Source organism: Lynx canadensis, chromosome A2 (assembly GCF_007474595.2).
Source record: "Lynx canadensis isolate LIC74 chromosome A2, mLynCan4.pri.v2, whole genome shotgun sequence".
Classification (NCBI taxonomy): Eukaryota; Metazoa; Chordata; class Mammalia; order Carnivora; family Felidae; genus Lynx; species Lynx canadensis.
The window spans coordinates 86695414-86708940 of NC_044304.2; the positions used below are offsets into that span (position 1 = coordinate 86695414).

The 13527-nt window shown below is 34.1% G+C and overlaps 1 protein-coding gene across 1 annotated transcript in view; it reads right to left on the reverse strand.

The window, feature by feature from the left end:
• The window catches only part of PCLO (piccolo presynaptic cytomatrix protein), a 421831-nt gene that overhangs the window by 216757 nt on the left and 191547 nt on the right, over positions 1-13527 (reverse strand). The window contains 1 exon segment of the mRNA XM_030307861.1: positions 3750-4409. Coding sequence (XP_030163721.1) covers positions 3750-4409 — 660 coding nt within the window.

Sequence of the window (13527 nt, forward strand, 5' to 3'; positions counted from 1 at the left end):
AAATTTTCTGAAAATAAATATTCCAGTATTTTACCAACTGTCAATAAATTACATAATAAACATTTAGAAGCTTTTGATTTTTCTTATTTCATAATAAAAGAAAAAAAAGCTACACATCATTTGGATAAAATTGGATTCGGTAATATGTACGAAATGATATGGTGACAAATTAAACTGTATTTGTCAGCCAATATTGTTGGAAAGACTACAGAAATAACAGGAAGGTTTGAGAGAAATTTTTAGAACAAAGTAAGTAGCAAAACTTTTGGTAATAACAGAATTAAAGTGTAGATATTTCTAATATGTTCAGTTCATAATATTTACTATTTCTGCTTTAATAATAAAATACTTAAAGTACTACTGTAAGCCAAAAAGGAAAACTATGCCAAAGAAGTAAGCCTCACAATATTGAATGGTTTAAGGTATACATATTTATTTTTTTATGAAAAAACTGTATATTAGCTACTGAAGAGTGGCTTTTTCTTTGATTGGAATTATTCTTTTAAAAAGGGTAAGAATACAGAGATCGCAGTATACCTGTGAAATTCATTTACTACATCTGTTATAAGTAGGTCAGATCTGGACAGAAGACCTCTGGATTTTACAGATGTGACATATGTTTTGTATACTGATGAGACCTTTATATTTTGAAGAATATATATCGTGTATATTTTGTACTGAGATAGAGAATAACTCTAAAGTTATTTAAATCACAGAGGTTTACTGATTATATAATAGGAAATGAATTTAAAAAGTTGTAGAATATGAAGATGGATCTTTTTTGACAAAAATAGGATTATCCCAAGTTTGTTCAACTTTTTGGTGATGACAAGTGGTTATCAGTAATATACCACTTACTAGATGCTATAAAGTAAATGGAATGATGGAGGGGAAAAAAGTATATAGGAAAAAGTAAACTGGTTATCAGCAATATGGTACTTATTAAGTACTTAGAAAAAACAAACACTAGCTGTTCTTGAAGAGAATTATGGTGTGAAAACAGTCCTTTGAAAAGAGATATGTGGAAACCATGTGATTATGCTATATAAAATAACATATGTCATTTTTAAAAGCTGTCGTATCTACTCATTTAATACATTTTAAACAGAATATTTTCATCTGTGTCTAACCCTTCCAGATGAAGAACCCCAGTGGATTTTAAAGCAATTCATTCATGTGGGTGTGTGTGTGTGTGTGTGTGTGTGTGTGTGTGTGTGTGTGTGTATTTTAAATACCGTATTTTCTGACAGAACAAGAACAAATAACTATTGGTCTCATGGAAGATAAACATTTACCTGTGGAATTTCCACAAGTAAAAAATTATTTTCAGTTTCAAACTTAGAGAATAGGTAGCAAGATTTGGGAAGTACAAACTCTGATCCGCTTCTTCCAATTCTGACATATCTTTGTGGATTATCTTTCTTGTTATAGATAGTCATTAGAACTAAATATCAAAATATCAAAATAAGCTTAACTTAGAAGCTGAATTTAAGATAACTCTATCATAAAATTGCAGACCAAGATTTTCAAAAATACTGAAGTGCAATCCATGTTCTCTCTAAAGTACTATTATTAATCATATTTTATTGTGATCAAATGTAACTTTATTTAAATAATTATAATAAAAACAATATTAGTCTATTTCATTTTATTTTATATTTTTGTGAATGTTTTATACTGTTCATAATATATTAATAAATCACTGTGCACATTTAATTTACAAATAAGTAACACACATTAAGGTTATAAAATAATATTAAAAGTAGTGATAAAAAGACACAACAAAAAGGAAGTGATAAAGGTGTAAAATAAAAAGTGCATTAACAAAATATCTGGATATTTCTCGTTTAGATTCTATTTAGCAAGCAATGGAGAAGCATTAGCAATATCTGAGTGATAGAGTGAAATTACGTGCACCCTACAAAATAATTATCTGACAATTATATATGGAGGAAAGGAGAAAGAGAAGGCACAGTGACTAGTAATTAGATTACTCAAATCACTGATGAAAGGTCATGAAGGCCATAATTAAGAGTGTGCTCAGGAATAGGAACTAACAGACAGGAATGTGATGAATTGGATGCCGAGAGCGAAGGGCAGGCAGTAAGAAGAAGCCTCAGATCTCTCAGAAGGGTAGTGACCATGAAGGTAGAGGCAGGTGAATGATGCTGCCATTACCAGAAACACAAAGTCAGAAGCAGAAAAAGCCTCTATAGAGTGTAGATAAAATTCCAACATATTGAGTTCCAGTTTACAGTGAGGCTTTGAAGTGGAACATCTGCTGAGTATTTGAAACTGCAGATCTGATACTCAAAAGAAGGGAAGAAGGTGCACAGGTAGACTTAACAATTGTTCATGGGGCTCTCCTAAGAACAAAGAAGACCATACCCAAAACAAAAATGAAGCAAAATACAAAGAAAACCTCCTCTTACAGAAATGAGGAAAGAAAGTGATACAGGGAGTCAACGTAGAACTCATAAAGTATGATCAGAAAGACCAAAAGAGAACAAAAAGGGAAGGGTTATGAAAGCCAAGGGCCGTTTTACAAAGGGAGAAATGGTAAAAGTCATCAGGTTGTGCAAAGTGGTAGGCTACAAGCAGTAATGGGTGGTGATGGTGATACTACATCCCGGCATAGAATGAAGAATATACACGTACCTGCTCTTTCTGACTCTGATAAACTCATTTATGTTATGAGGGGAGACCAATGATGAATTATCTGTGAGTGATGCATCATATTACAAGTGATGTATCATATTTTATATATATGATATATGTGATATATATGAGATGATGTATTTTATTTATCTGGTATATCATATATCAGAGATCAGTTACTAAACCAAGTGTTAAAACTGTAAATGACCAAAAAAGCAACTAAGAGTTGGGATGAACTACAGATTCTAATTAGAGCCCTAATATTAACTTTTAATATTAATAAATCATTTCATTTTCCTTCAAGTCATTGTTATCTGTGAATTAAAATTAATCAACCAAATATGATGTAAGACCTGGTGTAGCTCTCAAACAATCAGAATTCTTCGAAAAATAACACTGCTGCTTGGGCAGATAGTGGTTAAGATGGGTAGATACCCTTAAAAGTTTGCACTAAAGAAAAAAAATATATATATATTATTCCAGATTATGTCTGGATTATAAATAATCCTTCAATATTAAACAAGTACAGTACATCATATAAAAATCACGTTAAATACTACAATTAACTTTTACAGAAAATGACTTTTGTCCTAAATTTTAGTCACACTTTTTTTTTTTTTTGGCAACCACAATTATTTAGACCTTTCAATGGCTGATCATACCTTAAGAGGCTTTCAAGTGAAAAGGAACTTGTTGACTTTTGCTTAACCAAGTGACTAAGTAAATAGAAACTTAAGACACATATTATTTTATGTTAAAGGTAGATACTGATTTTATGTTCATAGCGGAGAGAAGAAGAACCTTAAAGTTGTAAGAAACTATTTTTATCACCCTAAAGAATTTTGGTAAACTATTAGATATGCATAAAAGCTAGAAAAATCAATCTGCTATCTCTGCTTTATTTAAATTAGATTAAGCTGTCAGAATGCCAAATTTGTTCATTTCGACAACAATTGTTACACTTTTCTGAAAGTGCTTTTAACTGAAGGCTTTCACTTCCATAATTAGCAGTAAGCACTCTGTGTACTTTGGTAAAAATCTGTAAGTTTTATATACCTAACAGAGTGCAAAGATAGGAAAACAGAACTTACTGTTTTTTCTTTCCCAGGTTCCACCTGATCAGGCTTTGCTGGGCGTGCTGCCTGTGGCTGGTCTTTAATTTTTTGAGGCACCTCATCATCTTCCTTTGACAAACTTGGAGGTGGGCCAGAGGGTTTGTCTTCCATCTTGGTCTGTGGTAGCTTCTCTTGTACAACCTGTGGAGTCACTCTGCCTTCAGGCTTTTCCTCAGCAGTTGGTACTTGAGTTTTAGCTAAGTCTTGTTTCTGTTCCTCCTCCAGAGCTGTTTTTGTTCCTGGAGGTAACTTTTTGTCTTCAGTGGGTGGCTTTTTTTCTTCAAGAGGGGGCTTTTTTTCTTCTGGGAGTGGCTTTTTGTCTTCAGGGGCTGAAGTTTTCTCTAGTTTACTCTCTTGTTTGTGGTCTGTGGTCCCCTTCGGGACAATCTTTTCCACTGATGGTATCTCTTTCACTTTTTCTGGAATGATTTGTTCAGCTTCCGTTTTTACTTCTTGTTCCTTCTTTTTCACTTTTACTTGAGTAGGCATTGCTGTTTTCTGAGATGGTTGTTCTGGAGGGACAGGCATAGGGGAGGCTTTTGGTGCTGAAGGTGTAGGCGGCATTTTGCCCATATCTCCAAGCTGTCCTGATATTGCTCTCTGGGTTTGGCAATTTAAACAAAGCCATTCTTGAATCTGCAAATGAAACAGCAATGAATAGATTAACTATATTATAACGCACCACTTTGGTTGCATATACCAAGATTAACATCTGGTGATTTCCAGTTGCTTTTCTGTACAGGGAGAAAGTAGATTGTTTTCCAAACCAATGAAATAGTGACTTCTAAGGAAGACTGCAAAAGACTATTTATAATCTAAAAATATGAGGAATATTTTCCTCATATTATTTTCCATATTAGAGATTGGCAATTCATTCTCTTCACCATAAGAAAGAATATATATATTACATATATATGTATATATATATACATATATATGTAATATATATTATATATATGTAATACATATAATATATATTATATATTATATATATGTAATATATATATATATTACATATAATATATATATGGCACTAAAGATGGAGCCACGGAATAAATATATATATATGTATATATATATATATACACAGACATTTTTTTTTGGTGAAAAATCTACATTTGTTCCAAACACCGTATTTTTGAGCTTGGTGGCTTTAAAATTAGTATTTACATCATACGTTTACACAAAACTATTAAATTTTATGGTCATTTTCTTTTAACTACAATTAATCAAGAGCTCTTTTAGGATTTAACGTATAATCTCTTATCTCTTGACGTGGGTCAAATGTGCCTCTTATCGACCAGAGTAAAACTTCACAAGGTACATGAAAGTTTTCAAGAGTCACCTGTACATAATTCTCTATCTGCTTTAGGACTAAAAAATAATTTCATTCTTAATAATATTCACATTTCTTATGCAACTGAGCAAAATGCAATCACTGGCTCAAGCGGTCTGATATCTTATCCCCCAGGGTTTTTTGAATCGCTGAGTCAAACAGTTTGCTATGTTTCTGCTCCTCAGTGTAATCCATAGGCCACCTGCACCAATCAACTGAGATGGTCATAAGACATGCAAATTCCTAAGAATTGCTAAAATTGTTTTAACAGGATCCTGGACTGGGACAAAGATCTGCCTTTTCAATACACTGGTTAATTCTTGATTGATTCTTTTGCAAGCTGAATTCTGATAATCACTCTCTCTTAACACATACAAATGATGGCATGGGAGACTGATTATGTGAGACTAATAATATCGCAGAATTTCTGCCCTATTGATGTATGTTGCACTTTTTCTTACCTTATAGCTATTATAATGTAAGAAATAAAGGCTATATATGTAGATTCTAATGTACATTTAATGAATACCTATTTTGTAAAGACTACAGTTGGAAGTCACACAAAGAGTACTGCATTCATATGCTGCACTGTTTTTTTGAGAAGTTCAATTTCAAACTGCTTTTCATATTGGATCGCTCTTTCTAGTTACATTACTTAAATTATTCAGAGACAAAAATCACTTACTGTTCTAGAATATTATCAGGGATCTATGTTTTATTTCTTATTTCAGCTTCCAATTTTTTAGATATCTAAATAATGATGCTTAATAAAAATTAGTGTTTTGCAATCTGTAAGCTATTATAATTCTTATTTGCTTATCTAAAGAGTAAAGACAAAAGTCAGTTATTTACTTTTTATAAGATGCTGTTGATAAAACATCAGTATGTATTATGGGTTCATTTGCTTTTTGTGTGTATGATCATCCAATACCAATTCCCTTCTTAATTTCAGTTCTAAGCAGCTCTAGAGTGAACTGTGGCTTCTTTATATAATAACTTTATATAAAAGTCTTAAGAAAGAAACTGATTTGATCCCTTATGTCAAATACAAAAAGCTCCAGCCCTTGTGCTGAATAGTCCCTAGAGAAAGCAGTGCCATAATACCTACAGAAAATCAATCTTAATCCATGCTGTGGTTTTAAAAACCATTACTCAGTTGAGCCACAGTTTAGAATATTTTCATTCAGAACCTGACATTTTCTTTTTAAACAAAAGCAGACAAAAATAGCTGCATCACTGCTGTTTTGTCACATGGATTCTAAAAACCAAATGCAGGTGTGTGTTAAGCATTCCTATCAGGCCTTGTCCTAATGTAAATAAGTTAGGAAGTTTTTAATATAGCAGGAATACAGGTAACATTACATTGCAAATTTTTATCAACTATAATAATGTGATTATTTTATGTGAGGTTTTGGAACAAATTGTTTTTACAAAGTTATCATCTCTTGCTTTGATACTGCAATGGTATACAGCTCTTGTTAAAATGAAAATAAATGAAATAAAATAAAATGAAAATAAATGAAATTAAAATGAAATAAAATGAGGGACACCTGGGTGGCTTAGTCGGTTAAGTGTCGACTTCGGCTCAGGTCATGATCTTGTGGCTGGTTCGTGAGTTCGAGCCCCACGCCAGGCTCTGTGCTGATGGCTGGGAGCCTGGAACCTCCTTCAGATTCTGTCTCCCTCTTTCTCGGCCCCTCCCCCACTAGCGCTCTCTCTCTCAAAAGCAAATAAATGTTAAACAAATTTTTTTTAAATAAAAAAAAAGAAAATGTATTGAGAAAATAAATGACTATTTCAAGTAGTATACTCATTTCATATATTTGAAATTTAGGTAATGGGATAAAAGGTATAACCTATTTAATCTATAATGTCACATAAAATGCTTCATTTTCCCAATTTAAAATAATGTTTGATAAACAGTGATAACCCACATGACCACCGTCTGAAAGGCAAAGGGAAGGCAATAATAGGGTCAGTCTAAAAGAAAAAACATCTTATCCTGAGAGCCTGGCTGGCCAGTTCAAATTTGTATTTTGCTTACACTTCCATCCATATTCAGTTAAACCTGATATTTTTATACTTGGTGTCTCAATTGCATTACTGATTTGCATTTTAAATAAGATCATAAGGACAGGTCTAATTCTTTTGACTTTACATTTTGTCACCAAAGTTACTTTGGAAACTGATGTTACTATCATGTCAAATAACTACCACTTATGTATCTATTATGTATCTATTTATTCTATTTATATCTATTTATATGGAAAACGGAAAGCATATAATGCTTTTAACAAGATTGTCTAATGAATCTGCGTAGAATATAAGGAATTTGATAATTCATGAATCACAAAGGAGTACTTTTTCACCAATTAGAAAAGCTGAATTGGCCAGCCTTATACATGTGTCTCTTTTCTCTGCAGTCCTAGAACCAAAATTAGAATGCCAGCAAGTTCTGCAAGCAGAGGACGTTATAATATCAGTAAGGAACTAAAAGGGGGGAAATATTGTAACAAAAAAATTGTATATTTCTTTAAACATTGCAAATTTAAATTTTATTTATTAAAAGGGGATAAGAAAAAGCAGCAGTGAGGGTAAAATCGAAAGCAGACATGAGGAAAAGCAAACTAATCAGTTTTAACAATGAGTAAAAATGAATTTTCAAAAAAAGTTCATTTTGGACAGCATGGGTTATTGTCATTATTGTATCATCATTAAATACAAACACAGTTACTAGAAAAACTGGCTTCACAAATGATAATTTGGGAAATATTCTACAATCACATTAGATGTCAAAAACCATAGTTCACTTTTTTTTTTTTTTTTTTTTGCATTCTTTACCACAAATAATCCCAAGGATCTTTGTTATCACTGTATTCAGAGATTTAATTAAGAAACATTACCTGTCTAGGTCCAAAATAAAATGTCGTCTGCCCTCCTAGTTCCTCAACAGCCACACATTAAATACTCATAATGCTTCTAGTCCAGTAGCAAACTGGAGATAAATGAGCAAGATGCCTAAATTATACAAGAATTCAATGCAAAAAGTATCACTGCCATATATGACTTTTACCACCTGAAAGGATTTTACCACACATAGCATTAACTCCTTCTGTAAATTGCAAAAGACAGGGTTATTCATATTTTGCCTTAAGGTTAAATATCAAAGACCTACAGGTTTATCTTTAAATATTGCTTATAAAGAAATCAGAAAATGAATATATGTTATTATTATGTAATATATATTTATATATACTAAAGGCATTATATCATTGAGTTTCTGCATAGAAAATACAAGAAAATACATAGAAAATATACAGAAAATACAGATGCTTATGGAGCCTTTTTTTTTTTAACAGAAGTCCTCATTATGGATCCTGTCAGATCATTTCCATTTGTTTTACTATGTTTTTAAATACATTTTATTTTCAGTATTATGTAAGTATAATAGTATAAAACATAATAAAATTTTTAGCCATATTATTAAATGTATTCAATAAATTCAGAAGACTCTATACCTATGAGACCAATCACCTTTTTATTCAGCGTTTCAACGTTTATAACCAGGATAACAAATTCATATCCAAGTAGGGAAAATTCTGATAAGCAAATAAAGAATAAAAAACAACTCCATGTTGATCACAACATACTAGAATATATCCAATTGTCAGCTGGTACAATATTAATAAAATGCATTTATTTTAACATCAAATCCATCAGGGCTTGTTCAAAACAACGCTCCACAAATCCATTAATCTTAAGAGGAAAGTAGGAATGAAGGCAATAAAAACCCAGAAAAGGGATGCTGCTATGCTACTCAGCATTTTTCCATCCAATAAGCAATTTGCTTTATGTAACATTTCAGCTGTAACTATAGCAACAATACCATTAAGGAAAATCTCAGAACTCCAGGCCCTGCCTATTTATTTTTCTAAGTATCATTTCTGAGCATGATAATAAGACCTGCGGCAGGTTGAAAGTCGGCCTTAGACTTAAAATGGCAGAGCTGTGATGGCCGCAAACCATGCATCAGCACTGGTATTTGTACCTGGGAAATCTCAGCTGCGTCTTAACATGAATTTTCATGAAAAGACCAATCCTACCAATTTGGAAGGTCAGATAGTTTCCATCGATGAAAGTATTTAAGCAGAGATTAGGTGCCCCCTACTCAGAATTCTGTGAAGGAAAACCAAGTGATCACAGGAACTGATATTTAATATCTTGAGTTTCCAGCCGCTATTAAGTTTTTGAGTCAACGATAAGAATTTATATAGGTTTCTGTGTGTTGTTTATTCAGAATGTTATTTTTTTTGAGCTGAAAATTATGCTAATAATCTGGTTAGAAATCACTATTTACTCTGGGAGAGAACCAAAGCATAAGAGACTTCTTAAAAACTGAGAACAAACTGAGAGCTGATGGGGGGTGGGAGGGAGGGGAGGGTGGGTGATGGGTATTGAAGAGCGCATCTTTTGGGATGAGCACTGGGTGTTGTTATGGAAACCAATTTGACAATAAATTTCATATATTAAAAAAAAAAAATCACTATTTACTCATTGACAGGTCCAAAAACTGGGAAGCAAAGTTACCTGAGACTTTTATCGCTGGTATCAGTCTCACCTATAGTCTTGGATTAAGTTGTTCTTTTTACCTAAAGCCCATACATTCTTACAGTTCAAGTTAGATTCTGAAAATCAGACTTTTTGTTTAAATTTCTAAATTATTTCGGTTATCTGTAAAAGAAAAAAGGACCTGAATTCACAGTTGATGCACTGTTTTTTTTTCAGATTACACAATCAGTTGCCAGACTACACAATGAGGGTATTAGAAATCTGATCATTCATGAGACTGCACTTTACAAGTGTATGCAGTGAGGTATTTCTGATATTCCCTTCTTATTCTGTCCCTCCTAAAAATGGATGAGAGTGTGTCAGCTCCTCTTCTTAGTATACTGCTTTTGGCTAGAATGCATAGCTTCCTTAGTATTTTTGTTCCCCCTTACAATCAATGAAACAAAACTCGTATGCAAAATACATAAGTGAATGATTGATTGGGGTATTCCCCATTTATTTTCTGTGTGGGTATAAGAATCATATCGGAATGTATTGGAACAGGGGCACCTGGATGGCTCACTCGGTTAAGCACCTGACTTTGGCTCAGGTCATGACCTCTCAGTTTGCGAGTTTGAGCCCCACGTGGGCTCCTCTGCTGTCAGCACAGAGCCCTGCTTCAGATCTCTGTCCCCACTCTCTCTCTGCCCCTTCCCTGCTTTTGCTCTCTTACTCTCTCTTTCTGAAAAATAAAGACTAAAAAATTAAAAAAAAAGAATGTATTAGAACATAAATATTCATATGAAAACTAAGAAAAAAACAAATAGGCTAAATTTTAAATATTAATTTTCAATGAATTCTGACTTTGAAGGATAAGAATCAATAATGAAACCTAACAGAATATTGGTGCTGTTAAGAATTTGTACTGGGGTTGTCCTGCCTGGGTTGAAATTATCAGTGCTTATGTCCCTACTCACCTTTTCTTTTATGTGGATGTTTATTTCTGTAAAACCCCACACTCCCATATTCCCACTCAAACTCTCTATTTCACTCATTTGAAGCTCTTAGTGTAAGTTCTATATAATGTAAACTACATTAACAGATATTTCCATAAATAGCAAACATGCCAACCTAAAATCATGTGTATTACACCAGGGAGTAAAATTATATTTAGATTATAATTGCATATTCTCATTTGACATTCTTTTTGTGTCCATTTTTCTTTGACTAAACCAGGATCATTTTTTCTAGTCACTTTCGCATCATAATTCATGTATATTTTTCTAAACCAGGAAAGTGATCTGAGTGTTTGATGTTTTAAATAGCATTAAATAAATAATACATAAATACACACATGCATAATTAAAATACCTATTATATTAACACCAGCTTTGACAGAACTTGAAGAAAACAGGGGGCTTACTTTCCTTTTAGAAAGATATGTATATATTTACATTTATGCAAATATGTGTATTGATTTGCATGGATAAAAACAACACAGGGCGGGGCACCTGGGTACCAGGGTGGCAAAGTCGGTTGAGCATCCAGCTTCAGCTCAGGCAATGATCTCATAGCTCATGAGTTCGAGGTCCTGTATTGGGCTCTGGGCTGACCGCTCAGAGCCTGGAGCCTGCTTTAGATTCTGTGTCTCATTCTCTCTCTGCCCCACTCCTGCTTGCACTCTCTCTCTCTCAAAAATAAACAAACATTAAAAAAACTTAAAAAAAAAAAACCACACACACACACACACACAAGGCTCATTTCCCTATATTGCCTGCCTGTCTTCCTTCCTTCCTCCCTTCCTTCATATCCCTCCCTCCCTTTCCCTCTCTGTCTCCCTCCCTGTCTCGATCTTTGTATTTGTACAGAGGGAAGCAAGAAGAGTGAGCTCACTACGACTACTGCTTGATTAACAGATCTATCCGATTTGGGTTCAGTCACAGGGATTAGGGTAACTGATCTCCCAGTAGTGTATATAAAGGACAACTCCAAAGACACAGCTGTTTTCTCACTAGTAACCAAAGATGCAAACTTACGGGTAATCATACATAATTACTGTGTTGGCTTTAGCTAACTCAGCTCTAGCAAAAAAGGAAGGCTTAAAGAGAAGGCTTATCTTCGGATTCATGTCATTTCTATTTGTGATTAAGTGTTCTAGTGCACTACATTCTAGGCTGATAGTTATTTATATGTCTAGTATAAAAAAATAACCAACAGTTTAAAAAATATGCCATGTGTTTTATATGGTGACAAGTTCATTTTTTATAACCAGTTCTCATCCTTCTGCTTTTATAAACTTGTATTTTATTTTGTCCCTATTATAAGAGGTGTACATTTATTTTGCATGTTAGTTATTACATCAAAGCAAAAAAAAAATACCTTTCAAGGCAAACTTAGTCAACAGTCAGCACTACAGTCCATGAGTAATTGAGTTTTATAACAAATTTTGAAGATTGTAACACACTTCATCACAGAGGAATTTTGTTAAGATTACACAGCTATATGCATTTGGAAGTTAGATTATTTAAAGCACACTGCAGGTTGAATGGAAATTTGTAGAGACAGTTTACAGGATAAACAAAAACCAGTCCAACTTTTAAATTTAAGGATCACTGTGGATATAATATTCAAAGACAGCAGAATCCCACCAACTAGGGAGCTTGACATGTATACGAAGGGGAGGGGTTGCACCAGACTGACGGGATGATGGAGAATGCAGCAAGGTGGCTGGGAAGATTGGGTAAGCGGTAAGCCCTTCCACAGTGCAGTAGAACGCGGTGCAGGACTGGAAACGCTTTTTGCAGGGAAGAATCAGTGTGTTGATTTTGCAAGGTATAAACCCGCCTAGGATAAACTCTATTTACAAAAATTATCTTTCCTAGTTTCCCATTATAATGCGGCGCTACAGACATTCTGTGTGAGACGGGGAGGGCAGCAGCCAAGCAGCAGCTATGAGTGCTTTTTACAAGCTCAGAAAGTTGGGACGGGGTCACCAGGGACTGTTGTAGCTCACACATGTCACTTACTGCTTGGCTTCGGACAGCAGGCAGGCATGCAGCTGCTCTATTTCCCTCCGGATTCTTCTTCAGCTTCTTCTTTAGCTTTCAGGATGAGACAGTGAGAATAGACAGGGGTTCTGGCCTGTCCTCATGGGTTCTAGCTTGTCCCTGTTCACATCCTATTTTATTTTATTAAAAAAAAATATTTTAATCTTTATTTTTGAGAGAACGAGCAAGTGAGCGGAGGAGGAACAGATAGAGAGGGAGACATAGAATCTGAGGCAGGCTCTAGGCTCTGAGCTGTCAGCACAGAATCCAGTGCAGGGCTCGAGCTCATGAACTGAGAGATCATGTCCTGAACTTAAGTCGGACTGAGCCACGTGAGCGTCTCTCTGGGGAGACTGAGCCACACAAGCACTCCTCTGCTCACCTCGGTTTTAAATTCATCTTCCTTTCCTCTGCCTGCCCTTCGTCTTTCAATCTCCAGTATGTATTTCAGCAATCACTCACCCAGCTCCCACAACTGTTTTAAGGTCAAATCCCTGAAACAAATCTCTCATTATACAGATTCTATACTTCCTAGTGGTTCTGTTTCTCTAAGTAAAGTCTAACTGATATAGTCAGGGTGAGTCAAGTGTTATTCAAGGGGCGATGATGTTTTCCATTTTTATCCAGTAATCTTTGTATGTGTGCAGAGTAATTTTAATAGTCTATTTCAGATCTTAAGTTTCATGGCAAAGTACACTTAACTGGAATTCCAAAGAAAGAGGGACTATCTTTGGTTCTATCAGTGTGACACGCATAAATGGGTTATCTGTAAAGTTTGGGTTTTTTTTTTTTTAAAGGTGAAATGTTAAAGACAATCATCAAA